Here is a 25,485-nt window from a genome sequence, read left to right on the forward strand (position 1 = left end):
CTTCGTGCTACTGGAAATCCGGTGACAACCCATCGCAGTGCTCAAATTCCCCTCACAACCTGCTGAAAATCGTGAGCCTTTGTGCTGGTTGGTGTGTGTTGTGATTTAAATTGGGTGTGTAGAATGATAATGGGTGCTCTGTTTTTGGGTGGTTTTCCTCTGTTTTGACGTTAGTTTAGTGGCAAAGAAAGAAAAAGATGAAAGTTAGTGAGGGTAGAAACCCTTAGCACGAAATGGGACTGTGTTGTCAATCAGGCCGCGATTGCTGTCAATGTGTGCCGCTACACTTGTCAATGTAGCTCCTTAAGTTGTCAATGACAGTTGTGTGCTTCTTGATGCAGGTTTAAGTTACTGATGGTATTTCAAAGCTTTTGTTTTTTGTTTAGGATTCAGAAGTTAATGAATGGAAAAGCTGTGTTTTTGGTTGGTGTGTGTTGTGATTTAAGTTGGGTGTGTAGAATGATAATGGGTACTCTGTTTTTAGGTTGTTTTCCTCTGTTCTGACGTTAGTTTAGTGGCAAAGGAAGAAAAAGATGAAGGTTAGTGAGGATAGAAACCCTTAGCAGGAAATGGGATTGTGTTGTCAATCAGGCCGCGATTGCTGTCAATGTGTGCCGCTACACTTGTCAATGTAGCTCCTTAAGTTGTCAATGACAGTTGCGTGATTCTTGATGCAGGTTTAAGTTACTGATGGCAAGTACATCTGGAAAACATATATTTTGCTTTGTTCACATAGGGAGAAAGTTTATAAATAATGGAGAAGATAATATGAGATATGTGGGAGGTAGTGTAAGAACAACCAATGTAAAGGAGGGCACAAGTTATGAAGCATTGAAGGAAATTATATCATCAATTGCTGGAAAAGAAAGCAACTCATTTCTTCTGAAATTCTCAGTTGTGTTTGATAAAAAAAATTTGTGGAGTTGGTAGATGATGATGGGGTGGAACATTTGATAAAGTTCAATGAAGAAAGTGGTCATGTGTATGTCGAAGAAAATGAAAATGAGGACCACATAGAAGCAACAAGGGATAATACAATGGAGGAGCAAGATGTGTAAGTATAGTTGAACAAAACTGTAAATGGGTGTGAAGGGAATTTTTTGTAAATGGATACACACTAATAGTTAGTTTCTCGTAATTACATGCAACCCCTGTGTTTTTTTGGGAGTTGTGAAATAGGTGTAGTTTCATGTATATGAAGGTGTAAATGAAAGTTGACTATGAATTGGCATGTTAGATTCTGCTGTCATTTAAGTTGTCATACCTGCACCCTGTATTGTCATTAGACCTGTTATGACTTATCAATAGAGCACTGTCACTTGTCAATTAATTTGCTGATGTAAGTTGTCAACAATATGAATTCAAGTTACATAACTTGTTTTAGTAACATATGATATTTTCAATCACTCTGTCATATTATATTTTTGGTTATTTGTCATATATAATCATTATTAATGAAGTGTCAATGGTGGCACTGTGACTTGTCAATGGTGGCATAGTGACTTGTCAATAACACATCCTGGCATAACAGAACAAAAAATTAATGGACTCCTCTATCTCCTCCTCTTGCTCTTGTTGAAATCCGATAGCATTGACATTACTTCATCCCTATGTTCATTTTGTAGATGGGTAACCAACCACCACAAACAGCCAACCTTTAACTCTTGCAATTCATCATTGGAGTATCGTGGCATGATATATCCTGCAGCATGCAACATCGTATGGAAACAGTTCATCTGGCTTAACAGCACGCAACATCGTATGGAAATAGTTCATCTGCAAAAAAAAAACACATAATCAAAAGGTTTTACTAACAACACAGCATCCAGTGACAAGGGACAGAGCATATTGTGACAAGTAACACAGCATCCAGTGACAACGGACAGAGCATCCAGTAACAAAAAACAGCATCCACTGAGAAATGACAGAGCACCAAGTGAGAAATGACAGAGCATCCAGTGTGAAGTAACAGCATCCAGTGACAAGTAACAGAGCATGCAATGACAACTAACAGAGCATTCAATGACAACTAACAGAGCATTCAGTGACAACTAACAGAGCATCTAGTCAACTAAGCATCCACTGACAACTAACAGAGCATGTGATGACAACTAACACAGCATCCAGTGACAACTAACAGGATACGTGATAACAACTAACACAGTATCCAGTGACAACTAACACAGCATCCAGTGACAACTAACAGAGCATGCAGTGACAACTATGCAGGCTGCTAGTGACAACTATAAGAGTAGTCATTGACAAGTATAACAGCAGCAAATAAATACACACAGTCTGTGTTGCCATAAAGTGTTTGGGATTGAAGTGCCCTTTATTCGTCCTCTTTTTCAGACGCAATCATCAATATGGAAATAGAAATCCCCACAAAGGAATATAGTAACCACTATAGAGCATACAATCTTCACAAATACTTTGAACTCCAAGCAAGGCATATCAACTATTCAGCCTCATTTTTGTAACTTTAACAATCCACCGTGGTGCTCAAAATCCACTCAGTGTGCCACCATTGGCAAGTCACAGTGCCACCATTGACAAGTCACATTGCCACCAATGACAAGTTCGTGTGTCACCATTGGCAAGTCATAGTGCTACCAACGACAAGTCACAGTGCCACCATTGACAAGTCACAGCGCCACCATTAACAAGTCTTAAGGACATGATTGACAAGTCACTATGCCACCATTGACAAGTCACAGTGCCACCATTGACACTTCATTAATAATGATTATATATGACAAATAACCAAAAATATAATATGACAGGGTGATTGAAAATATCATATGTTACTAAAACAAGTTATGTAACTTGAATTCATATTGTTGACAACTTACATCAGCAAATTAATTGACAAGTGACAGTGCTCTATTGATAAGTCATAACAGGTCTAATGACAATACAGGGTGCAGGTATGACAACTTAAATGACAGCAGAATCTAACATGCCAATTCATAGTCAACTTTCATTTACACCTTCATATACATGAAACTACACCTATTTCACAACTCCCAAAAAAACACAGGGGTTGCATGTAATTACGAGAAACTAACTATTAGTGTGTATCCATTTACAAAAAATTCCCTTCACACCCATTTACAGTTTTGTTCAACTATACTTACACATCTTGCTCCTCCATTGTATTATCCCTTGTTGCTTCTATGTGGTCCTCATTTTCATTTTCTTCGACATACACATGACCACTTTCTTCATTGAACTTTATCAAATGTTCCACCCCATCATCATCTACCAACTCCACAAATTTTTTTTTATCAAACACAACTGAGAATTTCAGAAGAAATGAGTTGCTTTCTTTTCCAGCAATTGATGATATAATTTCCTTCAATGCTTCATAACTTGTGCCCTCCTTTACATTGGTTGTTCTTACACTACCTCCCACATATCTCATATTATCTTCTCCATTATTTATAAACTTTCTCCCTATGTGAACAAAGCAAAATATATGTTTTCCAGATGTACTTGCCATCAGTAACTTAAACCTGCATCAAGAATCACGCAACTGTCATTGACAACTTAAGGAGCTACATTGACAAGTGTAGCGGCACACATTGACAGCAATCGCGGCCTGATTGACAACACAATCCCATTTCCTGCTAAGGGTTTCTATCCTCACTAACCTTCATCTTTTTCTTCCTTTGCCACTAAACTAACGTCAGAACAGAGGAAAACAACCTAAAAACAGAGTACCCATTATCATTCTACACACCCAACTTAAATCACAACACACACCAACCAAAAACACAGCTTTTCCATTCATTAACTTCTGAATCCTAAACAAAAAACAAAAGCTTTGAAATACCATCAGTAACTTAAACCTGCATCAAGAAGCACACAACTGTCATTGACAACTTAAGGAGCTACATTGACAAGTGTAGCGGCACACATTGACAGCAATCGCGGCCTGATTGACAACACAGTCCCATTTCGTGCTAAGGGTTTCTACCCTCACTAACTTTCATCTTTTTCTTTCTTTGCCACTAAACTAACGTCAAAACAGAGGAAAACCACCCAAAAACAGAGCACCCATTATCATTCTACACACCCAATTTAAATCACAACACACACCAACCAGCACAAAGGCTCACGATTTTCAGCAGGTTGTGAGGGGAATTTGAGCACTGCGATGGGTTGTCACCGGATTTCCAGTAGCACGAAGGCACAACACGGTTTCAGCTTTCTTCCGGTCGAACAAAAAACAGAGGCTCTAATCTCCTTTTAGCATTTTCGAATCTCATAAGCAAGGGCAAGAGGGTAATTTCCAGATTCTGAAAATTGCATCTAAGTCCCTTTGGGACTTCAGAAAAATTATGAGATTTCAGGGGACCTTTTTACTGTATTTTTAGTTCTGTGGGACCTCAATGTCATTTTCCCATTAAATAAGGATAGGAGTAGGGCAAATGTAGCTGTCTTTTCGGTGGGGGTAGCTGGGGATGCGCAAATTTTTAAAGAGGCCATGTGATATGTACGGAGGATTGCATGAAAACATATTTTATATTCTCTCACGTGTTTTTTTTAATTTTATTTTATAAGATATCATAATTTGAATTGATTTACTTTTTTTTTTAATGCTATCCTACTTAGAAATATCTAAACATTAAATATGTTTTTATCAACTTTACAAACACTAATAAAAAATTATGTGAGTCTAATAAATTTTTGCTATTTAAAATGGAAAGATTATTATTGATGAGGATATATAAATGCATAGAAACCACCACTCTTGTTCTTATATACTACTCTGTTCCTTGTTATAAGATTCTTTTAACTAAATTGTGTGATTTAAAAAAATAGTTAAAATTAGTTAAAAGCAATTAATATGTAGCAAATGCAATTTTTTCCAAATATACCCTTATATATAAATGGGTAGATGTGAGAGAATAATAGTGAGATAAATGAAAAAAAAGAATGTATTAAATGCATTAAACTATGGGTAAAATAAGTAATAATGCATTAAATGTTTAAACAAACTCAAAAAGAATCTTATAAAAAGGGACAAACATATTCAAAAAAATTGGATCTTATAATAAGGGATGGAGGGAGTAAGTCACTTGTAACACATTCACACGTATTAAAGATTGTATTAAATTGATAAAATTTCTCAAATTTATTTTTATTAAAATTCTTTATTGGTATTTACAAATCATTCTCCTCACATCTCTCTTTTCTTTCTCTCTTTCCAATAAGAATTAAAAAGAAATAAATTAGAAGATGATAATTAAATACATACAAGTGGCTTACTATTGGAGACAAAAAATTTCCCCCGCAGGTGCTTTATAATCAGGATAGGAGTAGTGGTATGTGCACAGCCATCATTTTCTTTCACCATTATATATTACTCCAACACAAACAGAGGATGCTTTTTTTTTTTCCCAGACAAAACACAGGATGCCATTCACTTGAACTTCTGCATACTTTTCGAAAATTTATATTTCTATATCATTATAGATTATTTATTTATAATTCAACTCTCTTTTATATCATAAAGCCATTTACAAAAAGTAATGATAGATGTCGATGGTAAAAAATTCAAATAATGTATATTAAACATCTTACTTTTTAAAAATAGATTTTCCTGTCAACACTTTCATTTCGGATCTATCATTGCATATATAATACGTGATAAATATATAATCCGATATTTTTAATAAGATATATTATTTAATTAAGTAAACGTAACTTTACCTCTTTATAAAGCATTTTCTGGAGTTCCTCTCCATTCCCTCAAACTTTGATATTTAATGCGAAGATGCATTATTGGATGCCAATGTATTGAATTATTGATAAGCTCTTAATTCACAGGTTTTTAATGATTGTACTGTAGTAGAAATGAATAGAGTCTAATTTATAAATAACCTTCAATGTATTTCACATAAATAAAAAATAATAATCTTAAATTTTATTAATTTTACCTTAAAAGTTAACAACTTTTTTATCATTATCTATATTTAATATATATTTTATTTTATGAGAACAAAGTCAACACAATACTTAATAAATAGTAAAATCATATGTTCATATAAAAAATTGGCTAAAGTATACATTTGGTCTTTTAACTTTATGTAACATTTCATTTTGGTCCCTTAACTTTAAAAAGTATACTTTTAGTCCTTTAACTCAAAATTTATTAATCTTAAATGATGATTTTTTATAACAATCGTGATTGTTTTGAATATCAAATTTAATATGTCAGCATTTAGTAATATTTTATCAGTATTTAAGAACTTAATATCATCATTTTTTGTTAACAATTTTAGGGCTAGAGGACTAAAAATTTACTTTTTAAAATTAAGAGACCAAAATAAAACCTTATGTAAAGTTAAAGGACTAAAAATATATTTTAACCTAAAAAATTTAATAATATAACTTATAAATAGGATCAAAAAATTCTTTCTATATCTGTCTTATAAATAGGACCAAAATAGTATTTAATTACCAAGACAAAATTAATAAATAAGTATTAATTACTGGTCAAGTTATATTTTAGATTAAAACATTCTTCTGGAAAAGATTTATATCGTGGGAGCTGGGAAGTGGGAACGAGTTTACTGTATACCAACCTTAGCTCCGCATTAATGCTTAGGGTAAGAAAAAATATTATTAATTGTCATGTGGGTAACAGTTGGAATTGAACCGGAAGTAATAATTGCAATTGTACGATGTGGCCTTGCTGTTTCTACTGTGAGCCACCAAAACCTTCGCTCTTACCCCTGTTCGTAGGTCAGAATTTATAATCTCGGTCTCGTTTTATCTTTTTCACGTGAATTGAAAAATCAATGAGAAAGAGAATGAGAGAAAATGAAGATAAAAAAGAATCATTGCAGAAAACATATGAAAGACATAACTAATTGTAAAAGTTAAAAAAAAAATCAAATGTTTGAACATTTTCAAAGTACTACTTCTGGTCCTAATTATAACTAGTTGACTAATTTGAAAAAATTAAAAAAATAAGTTAAGTTAGTTATTTGTAATAAATAGATATTATCTTCCCTAAAATATCTTTACTAATAAAGTGTATTGGCTAAAACTATTATTTTTAGAATGACTATTTTGAAAAAAAAGTCTAAATATAAAAGACAAAATGAATTGGTATCTTATATTTAGAATTAAAATAAAAATTAAATGAGATATTATATTAAAAACAAGAGGTAGTATAACTTAAAAAAACCATTAGACCCAAGCCATTCGAAAAATTGTAACTTATAGAAAGACTGCAAGTACTTTTTAATCATTTTTATAAGATACAAATTATAAATAATCACAGTACTACAAAAAAAAAAAAAGGGTTGGTGTGGCACTATAACTTCAATCTTATTATAAATAGCCAATGGTACGTGTTTAGGTCTGTGGATGCATGCTATATATATCATCCATATCACTCACTCACTCACTCTCTCTCTCTCTCTATATATATGTATATATTGCTATATTGTTATAGCTAGGCGTTGCGAGCTGCGGAAGATGTGGAGGTTGAAGATAGGAGAAAGAGGGAAACATCCGTACATATTCAGTACAAATAACTTTGTGGGGAGGCAGACATGGGAGTTTCATTCTGAAGATGGAAGCCAGGAAGAGAGAGAAGAAGTTGAAGCTGCTCGTCGTAACTACTGCTCTAATCGCTCACGCTTCAGAGCCTGTTCTGATCTCCTTTGGCGATTTCAGGTTTCATTTTATTCTTCTACGTACTTCCCTTATTAATTTGACTGGGCTCCATACTTGTTGTTTAATGAAAAATTAATTTTTTTTATCCCTATAGTTTTGGTTTTGACTCGGTTATATATAACTCAATCATTAAATTTCGACTCCGTTAAAACTTTTCTTAACATATGCGGGCCATAAGCAGCCTTGAGAAAACTGTTCGCCTTTCGCATGAACAAAGTTCAGTAGAAAGGCAAAAGCAGCTAGCTCATACAGAAAACAGGTGAATGAAGACTTCAAGGTAAATCTCTCTTTATTTTCTCATTACATAAAATTGAACCACTAGCAAAAGAGCCATTTTTATTATATACAAAAAATAAATACAAATCATCCAATATTGATCTATTCAACAAAGTAAACTCATCAAGACTAAAGGCATACAGGAAATCAAGACTAATTTTTTTACCACACCTTCTGAAGCATAAATTATGAGAAACAGTCTCGAAGATCAATATATCCTCATTTCTATATGGTTAAGAGTTTTGCAATATCTGCAAATTTAAATAATTAATGAACACATAAGTTAGCAATACAATCAAACTCAAAATATTCAGTAACCATGACAAAACTAATATCATTGGGATCATATATCTAATTACATGATCTAATTTTTCAACACAATTAGTTTGAATAATTTCATATATGTGATACTGACAATTAAATATATATATATAATGGCCAAAATGAACAAAAACATATTTAAAGTATAAATAGAAGGGAAAAATTTTGTTGAAACTTTTAACATTGTACGTCTTTTACAGTTTCCCCATGTCCATAATCTTCTTGTACAGGCTGAGTGGCATGAATAATTAAGTTGGAACATTTATTGTGTGATTGATCCATGTTTTGAAATCGAAAGTGGATAATTGGGTATGCTTATAATTATTAAATTTGGAATGCATGCGGTGCAAGTTTTTGAGAGAGAAGAATTTCAAGCAAATAATACCAAGCGTGAAGATCAAAGAAGAAGAGGAAATAACATCTGAGAAAGTTATAAACACAGTGAAAAGAGCAGCATATTACTTGTCAGCACTGCAGTCTAAGGATGGCCACTGGCCTGCTCAAATTGCTGGACCCCTCTTCTTTATACAACCTTTTGTACGTTTGTACTTGAATTATTATAGCATTTTTATCTAATAACTCTCTGTCAGAGTTCGTACATTAATTAAAGGTTTTATATTGTGTAGGTATTTTGTATGTATATTACAGGACATCTTGAAAGTGTGTGGCATAAAGAGTACTGTAAAGAGATCCTACGTTTCCTATACAACCACCAGGTGAATGAAGTTTGGAATTCATTTTTCATTCAGTTAAATTAATAGTTATGGTATCAACATTTGAAATAATGATTATGAGTATTAATTGTTGGGCATGTGAATAATGGAATTGAAGAATGAAGATGGAGGGTGGGGACTTCATATTGAGGGCCACAGCACTATGTTCTGCACAGCACTAAGCTACATATGCATTCGCATTCTTGGAGGTGATGACCATGCTTGTGTTAGAGCTCGAAACTGGATTCTTGATCGCGGTGGCGTCACCTATATACCCTCTTGGGGAAAGACTTGGCTTTGTGTATGTCTCCTTTATTAGCTAACCACTTCTGATTTATCGGTGCTTGGTTTACCTAAAAAGCTTTTTTAAAAGTGTTTTTATTCAAATTGAGATAAAACTCCTCTTACATACTTAATTCATATATCATAAATTGCTTTTAAAATTATAGTTTAGTTCTCACCCAAACACTCCTGTCATTTGCTTAACACATTCTCTTTCTCTAACTTATTGATCATATGATACTGCAGATACTTGGTGTATTTGAATGGCTTGGAAGCAACCCAATGCCTCCTGAGTTTTGGCTCTTGCCTTCATTTCTTCCCATGCATCCAGGTATTTCATCTAGTTAACTAGTTAGTCTTGGACCATATGTTGGAAAAGCCATCTCTATATAAATAACTTAGATTGTTTAATGATCTCCTTTACTTTGATCAATGAATGCAGCTAAGATGTGGTTTTATTGTCGATCCGTCTACATGCCCATGTCTTACTTGTATGGAAAAAGGTTTGTGGGTCCAATAACACCACTTATTCTCCAGTTGAGACAAGAACTTCATGTTCAACCTTACCATCAAATTGATTGGAACAAAGCTCGCCACCTTTGTGCCAAGGTGAAGCTTTATTAATATGTAATTATTTAGTTAACACTCAACCGAATTCTTATTATTATGGAACTATATATGAACTTAATTAATAGACTGTTCGTATATTAATTATAGGAGGATCTATACTCTCCACGTCCTTTTATACAAGATCTCATGTGGGATAGCTTATACATGCTAACTGAACCACTTTTAACTCGTTGGCCCTTCAACAAATGGGTTAGAGAGAAGGCCCTTCAGAAAACAATGAAGCATGTTCACTATGAAGATGAGAATAGTCGATACTTTACTGCTGGATGTGTGGAAAAGGTACTGTTTGCTATAAAACATCAAATTAAATGAATTGAAATTAATTTAACTTATGAAATAGTAAAATTATCATATTAAGAAATGTCATTTTATACTTGTCACAGTCTCTGTGTATGGTTGCTTGTTGGGCTGAAGATCCAAATGGAGAAGCTTTCAAAAAGCATCTTGCCAGGGTTCCTGATTATTTATGGGTTTCAGAAGATGGAATAACTATGCAGGTGAAATTAAGAGATAAATTGCAAACAAGAAAATTCAAATAATTCAAATTCGCAAATTATGTTAATGCAAACTTTTCGAATTATGAGAGGCATGTGTGCGCGACTTAATTGGTGGGGGCACTGATCCAATATAGATGTTACTGCTTGTAGAACGTTGATTTCATTGAATAATTTCTAATCGCTTTTGGAAACTATAATAGTTTAATCGTATACTTATGTGCAGAGTTTTGGAAGCCAGACATGGGATGCTGGCTTTGCTATTCAAGCATTGCTTGCCACAGGCCTAACTGAAGAATTCGCTCCAGCACTTGCAAGAGCACATTATTTCATCAAGGAATCTCAAGTTTGTTTCATTAATCTAAAACCTATATATCCAATGACTCGATATTCAGCTACACAGAGATTTTTGCTGTTTCAGTAATCTTATGAGCTAGTGCAACTTTTTTTAATGATGGATAACAATATGGCCAGGTTAAGAACAACCCTTCTGGTGACTTCAAGAGTATGTATCGTCACTTTTCTAAAGGGTCATGGACCTTCTCTGATCAAGACCAAGGAGTTCCAGTTTCAGATTGCACAGCAGAAGCTTTGAAGGTGATTAGCTAGAGATTCGTAATCATATCATACATGTGACTTCACCTTATATATATGTTGTCATGTTTGTTGTAGTGTTGTCTTCTTCTATCAAAGCTGCCTTCAGAGATTGTAGGTGAAAAGATGGAACCTGAGGGATTGTTTGATGCAGTCAATATACTATTGTCATTTCAGGTCATTTATTTTTATCTTGAATCAGCTAAGGAACATTCAATTTGAAATGATCATGTAATAGGAAATTATGGATACTTTGTGATTACATTGCAGAGTGAAAAAGGTGGTTTAACAGTTTGGGAACCAATCAGAGGTCAAGATTGGTTGGAAGTAAGAGCTCTATATATATATATGTGCTTTAATTATTAATATTTGGAGTGACCTACATAAGATTTTCACTTTTACATTGATTATATTGCTTGTTTTTGAGAGTAGGTGTTGAATCCTATTGAATTTCTGGAGAATATTGTAGTGGAGCATGAATATGTTGAGTGCACTGGGGCAGCAATACAGGCTTTAGTGTTGTTTAAAGAGCTATATCCAACACACAGAAACAAAGAGATTGAGAATTTCATTGAGAATGCTGTAAGATACATAGAAGATACTCAGACAGAAGATGGTTCTTGGTATGGGAATTGGGGAATTTGCTTCATCTATGGAACATTGTTTGCACTTGGTGGGCTTGTTGCTGCTGGCAAAACTTATCAAACTTGTGCTTCCATTCGCAAAGCTGCCAACTTTCTTCTCACAACACAAAAAAAAGATGGTGGGTGGGGAGAGAGCTATCTTTCATGCCCTAAAAAGGTATCTCTACGTAGTACTCTCTCCGGTCCTGTAAGACCTATTTTATAATGTAATTTATATTAAAAAAAATATGTTGTTTTTCTTTTATTGTTGATATATAGTTAGTTTAATGGGTTTGCACGGATGATGCAGAAGTACGTACCACTTGAAGGAAGCCGATCAACTGTGGTGCAAACAGCATGGGCTATGATGGGTCTTATCTATGCTGGCCAAGTAAGTTATATCAATCTTCTTAGCTTATTAATTAGGGTCAAGTTTCTCTCTAGGTATTTTGGTTCCCGCAATAACTCTGTAGGTATTGCATAAAAAGAATCTAAACCCAGTTATTTCGAGTCGAAATGCACCCAAACTATTTTCATAACTAAGGTTTAAATCTATGGATATCATCGAACATGAATGAAGCATGATATCGATCCAAGCTTTCTGAGTGTTTGTGTGTTTTCTTGATAAGCAAGCAGTATGAAATTCATTAAAAACTATTCTTCATTCCAATTCTAAGCAAAATGTCAAATTTCTAAATGTAAAGTAATATAATGCCTTTCAATTCTAACTTTTAGTATGCATTTTATTTTATTTTATTTGGTTGGATCAGGCAGAGAGAGACCCAACTCCTCTTCATCGGGCAGCAAAAAATTTAATTAATTCTCAATTAGAAGACGGGGACTGGCCACAACAAGTGAGTTCATCTCTCTCTTTCTGTGACTAATGCGATTAATTAAATATAAACTTGAGATTAGATATTAATGTTTGAATTATTCATACATAGGAATCCACGGGAGTATTCATGAGGAATTGCATGATGCATTATCCAATGTATAGAAACGTCTTCCCACTGTGGGCTCTCTGTGAATATTACAAGCGAGCTCCATGTCACAAGTAATGTTGGCAACCTTCGTTCTGCAGATTAACATAGTACTAAAACTCAGCTGGAATTGGCAGATCACACCAATAAATCAGTTTCCTAGCCGTGGCCAGTCCAGTCAAGAGTTTTGGATAGATTAATTGAATTGAATTATATACGTATGTATGTATGTATCTATATTTTTTCCTTCTCCTGTTGAGTTTGAAATAATGTCGCTTTGAGTTAAAAAGATGGTATATGGCATATTTATATTTTACTAGCTTTGTTTTGTTGGATTATGTGTAATTAATATATGAATCATGAATGTTCTGTTTACTTATGAATTAATACTTATTTTATTTAAATATTAGCTTTTAAGATTATATATAAGAATATTTTATATGTTTTAATTTTGTTATATTATTTTAATTATGATTAGGTTGATTCCAATTTAACGCTAATTAAATCCCTTCACAACCTTAACCAGTTTAATAATCACTTTTTAGTAATACCTTGCAAATTAATGAATATCCAATATATAGTTTGCTCGTATTTTCTTGCTAGGCTATTGACTCTTGAGGACGCAGGCCACAGTATATAAATACACACACACACACACAGTAATGGACTAATTGACACACACACACACACACACATATCAATACGTTAATGTCTTCCTCAGCATTAATTTTCAACATAAGATTATATTCATACTTTCGTCGGGGTCGTACGGCCCACAAAGTAGTCCTCCAACTTCTTCTTTTTCAAGGGAGTAAGTGAAGAACTCAAAAATTGTGGTAATGGCGGGGAACCGGCCCAGCTTGTTCAACAAGCGCAAGGGATTATACTCCGGTAGCGGCCGGCCCTTTAAAACCCTCTTTACCGACTTCGTCTTGGTTTGAGGGGGCTGAAGACTATTTTAAAGCTCACATTCTACTTATTTTCTTACTTTTTTTAACTTTCATTTTTATGCATGTATTTAGTTTAATATATATGGTATTATTTTCAGTACTTTGATGGATGATGTAAAAAATAAATAAATAAATAAATATTATTGTAATGGTTTAAATCTTGAAAAGATAACTGTTGAATTTTAGAATTTTAAATGAGAAGTTACTACAAAAATAGATTGTTATTTACTTTTCAAATATAGTCATTTTTTTACAAGTGTAGTAACCCATATCAATTTAGAATTTTGAAATTCAATGATAATTTTTTTGGGATTTTCCTTAAATCTTTGTCTCTTTTGTTTATGTATTTTATTAAACAAATGAAGAAATTGTGATTTTTAATAATAAACATCATACATAATTAAGAAAAAACAGAAAATGCTTCCTTTACAAATTATATATTGCTTAATTTCAAAGATGCAAAATTTTTTAAATAAAATGTCAATATAAATTTATTCAATGGCAAATTTTTTAATATAAAATAAATTCAGGGTGTTAAGAGCAACTTTACCCTATAAAAGAAATTAAACATAAATTTAATAACCACAAAAAAACACATTATACGCGCGCGCGTGTAATAAAAGATAGTTTTCTAATTTCGAGTCAGATACACAACTTTCTGTTTTTAGTCATGATGCTGGGAGGTAGTTGGAACTTCCATAAACTTGTGAATCACGTTACATTTTTGGTCAAAAGGAAGAAGGCTATGATTGAAACTATATATAATTTGTATATGTATATGCACACACACAGTGACACAGATATATATATAATTTGTATAAATTTTAAGAGATAAAAATATTATACCTATACAATATCAGGAAAAATTTAAAAACTAGCGGGGCAATATATCATACACGCACATATACATATATATATATATATATATATATAGACTCTTATGGTCCTTAATGTAGGATCTAATTAACTAATTTGAGTAGATTAAGGATGTTAGTTAAATTAGTTAATATGATATATTTTTTCTAAAACTCTCTAAAGATCTTCTTTAATTTCCTCCTTCCTTATATATTGAGAAAATATTAATAAGATTAATTTGAAAAAAATGATCAATATGTGAAATAGGTCTTATATATAAAACCAATATAAACTTTCTAATTAAATCTTATATTAATGACCGGAAGAGTATATAAAATTATATATATATTCTCCCCGCCCTCATCCTCCTTCCATCATTGAATTATGACTTAATTAATTAAACGCAATAATGTAATGGAAGACTTCAAAATTGTAATTTGTTTCAGTGATCCGTTCACGCTTTTTTCCTTTGTCTCGTTTTCACAATTCCAATTGACTTTTTCAACGAATATATATATAACAAGAAAGGGGAAGGGAGATTATAATAGTGTGAGGGGAAAAACAAATGAGAATGAAATTACCTCAACAATAACAACATTAAACATTTGTCCTTAATTAAAACCTACAAATAATATTTAAGATCCTTTTATATATCCTTAAAAATAAATTTTATTTTTAAGATCTTTCATCATAATTAATGTTAGTCAACTTTCCTTTTTACCTTAGGGATCATTTTTTATACCCCCCTTTGCCTCTTTTTTTTGGCCAAAGAGAGGGAGAGTATTTTTTATCCTTAATATAAGTTACTTAATTAAATTTATTACATAAATGTATAACTTTATCTCTAATAATTTATTATTACATAAATTTTTTATTTTCTTGATATACATATCAAATGTCTAACAAAAATACGAAAAGTGAAGTTCTCATTACTAAAAAAAATTACTCCTTTGGTCCAAAATATATACTAGTGCGTATAACTATATTTAGGTCCAAAATTCAAAATTTTTTTAGTTTCCATTATTCACACAACGGTATCCATAATTCTTTTGTGTGTTCCATAGCAAAAAAAAATGATATATCCTATTAAGCACAGTCTTTCACATGTAAATTGCTTTGAATGGGTAAATCAATAATTTGTTCTTGTCAATTCGACATTAATTCTCTCATTCCTACTAATTGATGTACTTAAAGGAATAATTAATTTGTCCACTAGATTTTGCTGAGATTCTTAAGCAATGTAATTAGATAAGATAATACTGCTATTAAAAATAGAATTATTTCCAAGTTGGGCGGTGGCCGTTAGGTGTGGTATCAGTATCGCTCCCCATCAACTTATTGTCGAACCACCACGCCTTTCCTGTGCTGTATTGCTCTTAATTCTAATTAATAAAAACTTAAGCACGTTTTATTATTGATTTAGTTTTTGTCAACAACTTAAACATGTTTTAACTCAGGTGATTATTTGCAAGTGACAGGTACGCCAAAAAAAAAAAACCAACTCCTGCCCACTTTAAATCCCCGGTTATTCGTTCCTTTACAACATAATCTCGACTCGTCGTCTCCGGCCTCCTCTAGCTTCCCTTCGCCGACTTCCATCGCTCTCCTCCGGCAGCACCATCAGGTCCGTATATCACCACCGTCACTAATCCCTCTCTTCCTTCCCTTGGTCGCCGTCGACAGCCTCACTCTTCCTCCATTTCCTCCCTGTTCACTCTTCGGCCGCTATCCATCTCCACAGGTTTGAACTGGGAATCTTTGATTTGGTTTCCATACCACAAGTTCCTGCCCTTTGAGTCTGTAACCTCCATAATTAATAAGGTTCCCCTTTTCTTCTTCTTCACCGGCCTGTGAGTCTGTGAACTCCATATAATTAATTAAGGTTCCTCTCTTCTTCTTCTGCTGCTGCTGGTCGAGGGGGGAATATGGATGGTGGAAGAAGCAAAGGATATAAGATTATAATCAGTTTAGTTTATATAGTTCTATATTTTTCATGATAAAAAGATAATATTATATAAACAAAGAGACTTCTGAGATGCACGTCGAGTTGTTTACGTTATAAATAAACTAAGGTTGTTTAATTTAAGTATGTGGATGCATGCAATATTACAACTGCTACTCCTCCTCCGTCCCTTTTCAAACATTTGACCAAATCATGTATAGCAAAAAGTTAATGAAAATTGGTTACAAGCAATAAATATATAAAAGTTGTAAGTTTCTTCCCTCAAAGATACCTTTATTTTGGGGGGGGGGGGTACGAGAGAGAAAATAAGAAAATAAATGAATGATACCGGAAAATAAAATAATAAATATATCAAGTATTAAATAAGTAATTAGTGGAGGTAAAATAGAAAATTAGCTAAGAAAATTTGAGACATCTTGTAAATATTTTTTATAAGTAGGAACACGTGATATGGCAGTTGCAGAAAGAGTATTATATCATATTGTCGTCATTATATTGCAGGTGATCTTGAGAGAGAGAGAGAATGTGGAGGCTGAAGATAGCAGAAGGAGGGAATGATCCATACATATACAGTACAAACAACTTTGTGGGAAGGCAGATTTGGGAGTTTGATGCAGAAGGTGGAACTGAGGAGGGAAGAGCTGAGGTTGAAGCTGCTCGTCGCAACTTCTACTCTAATCGCTTCCGTTTCAAAGCCTGCTCTGATCTTTTATGGCGATTTCAGGTTTTTTTTTTTTTGTTATTCTAACACTCAATCCTTCTTTTTGGTTTTTGAGGACATCATCATCAAATACATTACACACACACACACACACGTACACTTATAGGTTTAGAGTTTCTATTAATGCAACATAAGAATTTTGGGAAAATCCCAAAGAAAAAAGACAGCTTTGATTTTAAAATCTCAAATCAGTCTTGTTTCCTATATTTTGATAGCAATTGATTACAAATAACAACACATTTTTGTATGAACACTTGATTTTAAAATTCAAATGGTATTTTAATTTTTTAGAATTTTCTCTAAGATCTTTGGTTTGGTAACAATATTATCTTGGAAAATGATTTTATTTTCCATTTTATACATAAAAACGAGATGCATGATTTCATTCTTATTTATTGTCTTGTTTCTGCCATGTTGATAATTTCTCTTGCCCAACCTTCCTTTTGTCAGATAATCTCCTGTCCATATACATTTGGAACTATGTAACTCCATAGTTTTTTTAATATCACTTTGACTTTTATTAAAATAATAGAAGAGATACATAATTTCATATTCAATATAAAATTATAGAAAAATACATGCACATGAAGTTCCAAGATAGCTTATTTTGTAGCCTGTTTTTGTTATATTAAACATCTGATTCTAAATATAAGATTCATTTTGTAATACAAATTATACTATAAAATACATTTTATATTTAAGACTGAAGGTACGATTATTTAAGAGCAATCTCTTTTTATGATTTTGTTGTTGCACCTAAAGAATTAAATATTTGCGCTCAATTCACCAACCACACGCTACCAACATATTATTGTGACTTTGTTTAATTGGGCCCATCAATTATTGTGAATTTATTAAGTTTCTTTTAATGGCAAAGAAAGATACTAAGCCTAATGCAAATTACATGTTACTTATAGAAATAATTAAGATGAGGTTAATTTCTGATAGTCCCATCAATTATAAATTAAACCCAGTTGCCATCTTTTTTTATGATTATATACGTTACTAAATTGTTTTAGTCTTTTAGATAATCGCTCGTAAATATTAGAATTACCCAGTGAAGTGCTCACCGCTCGAGTAAGGGTTAATACTTATTGTTAGTGAGATGCGTGCTATATATGCCTTCAATGGTAACTTCAGATAATGAAATTACCATGTCTCATTACATATGATTTAATTCCTACGTTTCGTTTAACATTTTTTGCCATCACGTTGCTTTAAAATTACAACTCTTATGCAAAAATATTTATATTTCTGCATCAATTATATAGAAAATGCTTTCAAAATTTTATAGAATTGCTTGCACCGCTTGTCCATGCTTTCAAATCCAAATTAAGTATGGTGCATGTAATATATTTACTGATTGATCCATGTGATGATGCAGTTTCTGAGAGAGAAGAATTTCAAACAAACAATACCTTGCATGAAGATCAAGGACAAAGAGGAAATAACATCTCACAAAGTCATGAACACAATAAAAAGATCAGCACATTACTTGTGTGCATTGCAAGCTAGTGACGGCCACTGGCCTGCTCAAATTGCCGGACCCCTCTTCTACATTCAACCATTGGTAAGGAAAAAGAAAAACAAAAGTTTATAATTTCAACTCTTCATCATCAAATACATGAAATTCTCTATATTAGTAACAACAGTTAAGGTGCCAACCTGTTCCAGAAGTTTTTTGGATTCAAAATTACCCCAAAAGTATTAAAATGGAGCGATGTTTATTCTTTATTATTGTTAAAAAATATTAATGTTTCAACGTCAGTTTTTTTAACATAGTGGGACAACATTGCTAACATCACTACGTCATGAAAATTTTGAGGCTACATTGAATCCAAAAAAAATTTTCTGGCTAACAAAAATTTTCAGGACAAATTTGCACATTAATTCTAATAACAATAAAAGCATATAACAAAATTGATACATGGTGAATAATGTCACAGGTATTCGTTATGTATATTTCAAGGCAGCTTGATACTGTTTTTCCTAAAGAGTATAAGAAAGAGATCCTGCGTTACTTATACAATCATCAGGTGAGGTATCAGAGATCGATCTCTATCTCTTTCATGTTAACTTGTAATTAATTGCATTGTCAAAATATGAAAGAATGAAGTCATAATGTTATATATGGATGGGATTTGATTGATGAAGAATGAGGATGGAGGGTGGGGCCTACAAATAGAAAGCCATAGCTGCATGTTCTGTACAGCATTAAGCTACATATGTATTCGTATTCTGGGAGAAGGACCTCATGGAGGAGAAGACAATGCTTGTGTTAGAGCTCGCAAATGGATTCTTGATCGTGGTGGTGTCACTTACATGCCCTCCTGGGGAAAGATTTGACTCTCTGTATGTTTTCCTTTTTTTTTTTGGTTGACTTATTAATTACTTTAGTTTCTCTATTTGCGATTAATGTTGGAATTATATTGAACCCAGTTCAATTTTATTATCTCCTTTGTTTGTTGATACGTTAATACGTATAGATTCTTGGCGTATATGAATGGTCCGGAACCAATCCAGTACCACCTGAGTTTTGGCTCTTGCCTTCATATCTTCCTGGTAAGTCATTTAATCAGAATTAAACCATTTGCTACCTTTAGTACTTAATGTAAGAGCTAGTTAAGGGATTTGATCATAAATATAAGATATCAATCCACTATGTTTTCCAAATTTAGAATTTTTCTTCAAAGTATCCATGTTGATTGTGCATACTAAGGGAGTTCCTACCCAAAGCACATAAAATAGTTTAGTAATGCCAACATACATTTGTTACAAATAACCAACTTAACTAATTTTTTTAATTTACAAATTAATTATTAAGTTCTTATATTAAGAATCAGAGGTAGTAGCACGTATTCTATATGCATGGTAGTAGCTTTATCTAATCGCTTTGTCACCCATTTAAGCTGCTCTCCGATAATTTGATTATTCTATCGTACCCCAATGAATTAATGTAGATAAACTGTGGTTCTATACCCGAACAACCTGCATGCCGATGTCTTACTTATATGGCAAAAGGTTTGTGGGTCCAATCACACCACTTATTCTTGAATTGAGACAAGAACTTCATGTTCAACCTTACCATCAAATTAACTGGAACAAAGCTCGCCAACTTTGTGCCAAGGTGACCTATACTATATTGTCTCAAATTTAATAATTAGCACAGTTGATTTTCTATTGCTATCCATATGGACCATATAATGAAGATTAATTAGGGTGGTGTTCATATATATATATATATATATATATATATTGCAGGAGGATCTTCTTTGGCGCCATCCCTGGATACAAGATCTCATATGGGATGGTGTATATCTACTAATTGAACCACTTCTTACTCGTTGGCCCTTCAACAAGTGGGTTAGAGGAAAGTCCCTTCAATTGGCAATGAAGTATATACGCTATGAAAATGAGAATACTCGGTACATAGCCTCTGCTTGTGTGGAGAAGGTATCATTATTTCCATATTCAATAAATAAAAACGTTCAAATGAATTTGAGATCAATTTGAGATATAGGTAAAGTAATAATATAATTCTACACTACTTATGCCACAGGCTTTTTGTATGGCTGCTTGCTGGGCTGAAGATCCAGAGGGAGATGCCTTTAAAAAGCATCTTGCTAGGGTTCCTGATTTTTTATGGGTTTCAGAAGATGGAATGACCATGCAGGTGAAATTCAGAGATAAATAATGACAGTTAATTAATTGGGACTCCTTAATGTTGAATAATGTTTGATTTTTTGAGTAAATAATAAAAGTTCACATTTGACATTTATATACAGAGTCTTGGTAGCCAGACATGGGACGCTAGTTTTGCCATCCAAGCTTTGATTTCTACTAATCTAATTGAGGAAATTGCTCCCACGCTTGCAAGAGGACTTTATTTTATGAAGCAATCTCAGGTTCGCCTCGTTTTTAACAAAGAAACCTATCCATCATTGACTCAATAATCCTCTAGAGACGGGGGATTTATATATGCACGTGTTTGTGCATTTAAATCCATATGCATGCATATATTGATGACGAACTATATAATTGAGAAAGCTAGAAGAACCTAATTAAAATATTCAGATGAAACTATAAGGATTTACAAATTAATTTTCTCTGTTTTTTTATTATCACGAATAACAATCTGTTCAGGTTCAAGAAAATCCTTCCGGTGACTTCAAGAGCATGTATCGTCACATTTCTAAAGGAGCATGGACCTTCTCAGTCGCAGACCAAGCATTGCAGGTTTCTGATTGCACAGCAGAAGGTTTGAAGGTGATTAACTATAATTAATTACTTAATCATGTCATCAGAATTTTCAACTTCACATCATGTTGTGTTAATTATGTATCATATTATTGTTTGTTTCAGTGTTGCCTTCTATTATCAAAGTTACCACCAGGGATTGTAGGCGAAAAGACAGAACCTGAAAGATTATATGACGCTGTCAATCTAATATTGTCACTTCAAGTGAGTACTTTTGAACTCGAATTAATTAATTATTGAAGGCAGTTCAATTTGCTGGTGTTGAAATAATAATCTAAAGACGTTTTGAATGTATCTGATTTATTCTCAGAATAAAAATAATGGTGGCGTGGCTGCTTGGGAACCAATCAAAGGACAAAAGTGGTTAGAAGTAAGTACAGTAACTTCTGCTCACATTAATTTTAAGTGAACTAGTTAGGTAATCTGAATAATTTTCTTCACCCTTAGCTTCAATAATATTGAATTTTTGCTTGTTAGGCGATGAACACAGTAGAGTTTTTTGAGGACAGTATGGTTGAGCATGAAACTGTGGAATGTACTGGATCAGCAGTTCAGGCTCTAGTTTTGTTTGGAAAGTTTTATCCCACCCATAGAAGGAAAGAGATTGAGAATTTCATTGAGAATGGTGTGAGATTCATTGAAGATACACAAACAGAAGACGGTTCATGGTGGGGATTCTGGGGAATTTGCTTTACGTATGGAACAATGTTTGCACTTGCTGGTCTTGCTGCTGCTGGTAAGACCTATCAAAACTCTAATACTGTTCGCAAAGCTGTGAATTTTCTTTGTACGATGCAAAATGAAGATGGTGGCTGGGGAGAAAGCTATCTTTCTTGTGCTCAAAAGGTTTAATTGCATCATCACCTTCAATTCTAGAGGAATAAAAGGAAAAATTAGTGAAAAGTCTGTGTTTCAAAATTTTATTGGTGAGAAGTACGTGAATTCAAGTGCTGTTACTTTGTATGGATAAAATCTTGCAAAGTAATGATATCTTGTGTATGAAAGCATATCAGGTTCTTATGACCAATAAAATTATCGAAGTCTAACTTTTCACTGATTTTTCTTGAAAAAGAATATCATGTGGTCGTTAATTAGTTTGATTTTTCTGTTTAACTTAAGTGCTCTTTTATATGCTTGATGTTTCAGAAATATATTCCACTTGAAGGAAACCGATCACATGTAGTACAAACAGCGTGGGCTATGATGGGCTTGATTCATTCTGGACAAGTAAGCTAAGCCAAGCAAAAACAAAAGAAACAAAAAAAAAACAGTGATTTTCAATAAGATAATGCTTGTTGTATATTTGAAAGGGCAGATTATTGATTATATAGCCTTATCGAAAGGCTACAAAAAATTTACTGAAAAGCATATATATGTGAAATTTGAAATTTAAAATGATATATTTCATTTCATTGGATAGATGGAGAGAGACCCAACACCTCTTCACCGGGCAGCAAAGTTCCTCATCAATTCTCAGTTAGAAGATGGGGACTGGCCACAACAAGTGAGTTTTTTTTTTTTTAAATTTTCCTGTTCGGAAATTACTCTGAATTGGCATAATAAATTATTAAAACAAATTCTAATTCTAATTCTAATTCTTATTTTTTTTATTAATGTTATATGTGTTCAGGAAGTGACAGGAGCATCTTTGAAACACTGCATCTTACACTATGCAATGTATAGAAATATATTTCCAATGTGGGCCCTTTCAGAATATCACAAGCGACTTTAATATCATCTTCCTGCTAAAAGCTTTTATTTATTATTATTCGGAAAAAATTGTCATTGAAGTATGCTTATTTATTAAATAATGTTTGTATAGTTATCTGAATAAATGGGATAGCAAATGAACAACACATGCAATAATTGTATATTATGTGTAAATTAAGTTGGTACTGCCCAATCCTATAGTGTTACACATCTTTCTTGGAAACACTTAGGAACAGGTTGGTTGGATTTTTTTTCCTCCCTTTTATATCAATAATTCGATATCTTTCGTAGCCAGAAGCCTCATTGCTTTTTCAATGTTCATAAAAATCTTAAATTTATATTCGGGTCAATAGTTTCTAATTTGTCCCAGGTTATATATTCTGAGGCCAAAAAAGAAAGTAGGCTAAAATTGGTAAATCAATTTTGTTTTGAAGCGGAGGAAAATAGGATGTTACAAGTCATCAAGTGAAATATTAATTTCTCCTCCCGGGGTGGTTGTACCCTCTTTTCTATTAATGGAACACCTTTTTATGGCAGAAAAAAAAGCACAAGTCCACAAAAGAATATTCTCCTTTTTTTTTTGTCAGAATCGTCATCTAAGAATATTCTTTCACTTAAAAAAGAAAACAAGAATATTCATGTTTTTTAGGGATGCAATGCTTTGAGCTCACAGTTCCAAGGCACTAGTAAATTTTGGTTAAAAATTACTCCCTCCGTTCCTTATTATAAGAGACAAATAACCGAAGTACGTTAATCAAAAAAACAGTTAAAATTAGTTAAGAACAATTAATGTGTAAAAAGTATAATTCTTTTCCAAAAATGCCCTCATTAATAAGGAGAGAGAGCATGAGAGAAGACAATTGAATTATTAAAAGAAAGAGAAGTGGGAGGAAGAGAGAGTGTGAGTTGGAGATAATAAATATGGGTAAAATAATAAATCAACACAAAAAAGTAGAGACAACTTGTAAGCGTCTCTTATATATAGGAACATGCTATAAGCATCAAATGTCTCTTATAATAAGGAACGGAGGGAGTACTAACTATTACTTCCCCAATCATCAATATAAAACATATTTATAGTATAAAATATGTATTATATTTAGAATTAGAGTGGTATTTTATATTCAATTCATTTAAAATTGAATGGATTATTACACTAACATGATTAAATTTGATTTTTGACTTAAAATTGACTGAGTTTTAAATAAGTAAATTTATATATTCTTCATCGGACTATAGTCCAGTTCATATATTTATGGATTAGATAAATTTCCAATCCATGGAACAATCTTATTATCTATTCTATTTTATTCATCCCCTTTTCAAGCTTTAAGAGACAAACTTACTTTTAGAAGTCAATAATTTTGTAATCCAACATCATGAATTCTCCGTCCCACTCATCGTTATGTGATAAAAAGGAACTCTTAAGAGATACTGCCTCCGATTCTTAATATAAGATTTTGTTTGATTTTTATTTTGGTCCTAAATATAAGACTCCAATTCACTTTGTCTCTCATATTTATGTATTTTTTCTAAGATAGTCCTTCTAATAATTATAGTTCTAGCCAATATAGTTGATTAATAAAGATATTTTAGAAAAGAGAACACCTATTTATTATAAATAACTAACTTAACTTCTTTCTTTAATTTCCTCAAATTAGTCAACTGGATCTTATAATTAGGATCGGAGGTAGTACTAACTAAGGGCCGACTGATAAAATAATTTTTTAATTGTGATTTATGAAATACGAAATGAGTATATGAGAGGAGTTTTATTTCAATTTATGTAAAATGTATTTATAATTGCTTTTAATTATTAATTTGCTTCAAGTTATCAAGTAATTTTTTTTGCTAATACTAAATTGAAAAACACATGAGGATAGATTTGCATGCAACGTTGAGTGGCACTAGTTAATGATTATAATATAAAAAAGCAAATTAAAAAGGACAAAATTTAAGAAAAAGAAAAGCAAGTTGGGCAGAGTAGCCTGAAACGAAATGATAGCAAGTTTGAAAGGAAGAGAGTGACTTTCCTGTGTGATTGACACTCATATTTGATTGACTTGCTCACTTCATACTGCTCCTTAATTGGAAGCAGCCATGGAAAAGACATCCTCTTTTGTCCTTATTCTTCCCTTCGTCCTGTACCTTTGAATGTGATTACACGGTAAATTTAGCACTGTGGGGAGGCAAAATGAAAAGTCCCTGACCTATAATTAAAATGTTTAAATTTATAATTATTTATATAAATATTTACAACTTATTTTAAAAAAATTGTTAAACATATAACTATCATTAATTCATCTATTTGGAGCCTTGTTGTCGTCCACCAAACACTTCAAAAGTCATCTTAATATCGTTCATCTACTTTGCACAATAATATGAAGACTTCATCTAATCATAATAGGTGACATTACTATC

The 25,485-nt window shown here is 32.6% G+C and overlaps 1 protein-coding gene and 1 pseudogene across 1 annotated transcript; both read left to right on the forward strand.

Annotated features, from left to right (window-relative positions):
- The first annotated feature begins 7,412 nt into the window (after window positions 1-7,412).
- On the forward strand, window positions 7,413-12,768 carry LOC114726394 (beta-amyrin synthase). The gene is made up of 16 exons (XM_028912986.1): window positions 7,413-7,695; window positions 8,644-8,829; window positions 8,919-9,008; window positions 9,124-9,306; window positions 9,534-9,618; window positions 9,730-9,896; window positions 10,005-10,196; window positions 10,301-10,414; window positions 10,638-10,757; window positions 10,886-11,008; window positions 11,084-11,182; window positions 11,276-11,332; window positions 11,438-11,806; window positions 11,939-12,019; window positions 12,399-12,482; window positions 12,573-12,768. Exons 1-16 carry the CDS (start codon window positions 7,495-7,497, stop codon window positions 12,684-12,686), a joined length of 2,265 nt encoding a protein of 754 aa, XP_028768819.1. The 5' UTR covers window positions 7,413-7,494; the 3' UTR covers window positions 12,687-12,768.
- Window positions 12,769-16,028: 3,260 nt separating this feature from the next.
- Window positions 16,029-23,257, forward strand: LOC114726403 (beta-amyrin synthase-like; annotated as a pseudogene).
- Window positions 23,258-25,485: the final 2,228 nt, after the last annotated feature.

This window comes from Neltuma alba, unplaced genomic scaffold (assembly GCF_004799145.2).
Source record: "Neltuma alba isolate B1F8T4 unplaced genomic scaffold, ASM479914v2 tig00002420_pilon, whole genome shotgun sequence".
Taxonomy (NCBI): domain Eukaryota; kingdom Viridiplantae; phylum Streptophyta; class Magnoliopsida; order Fabales; family Fabaceae; genus Neltuma; species Neltuma alba.

Bases quoted from the DNA above. Each gene is read 5' to 3' on its own strand.
- LOC114726394 (XM_028912986.1), top strand. From the start codon at position 7,495: ATGTGGAGGTTGAAGATAGGAGAAAGAGGGAAACATCCGTACATATTC. The intron at 11,183-11,275 runs GTCATTTATTTT...ATTACATTGCAG, and splicing joins ATATACTATTGTCATTTCAG to AGTGAAAAAGGTGGTTTAAC. The intron at 12,483-12,572 runs GTGAGTTCATCT...ATTCATACATAG, and splicing joins ACGGGGACTGGCCACAACAA to GAATCCACGGGAGTATTCAT.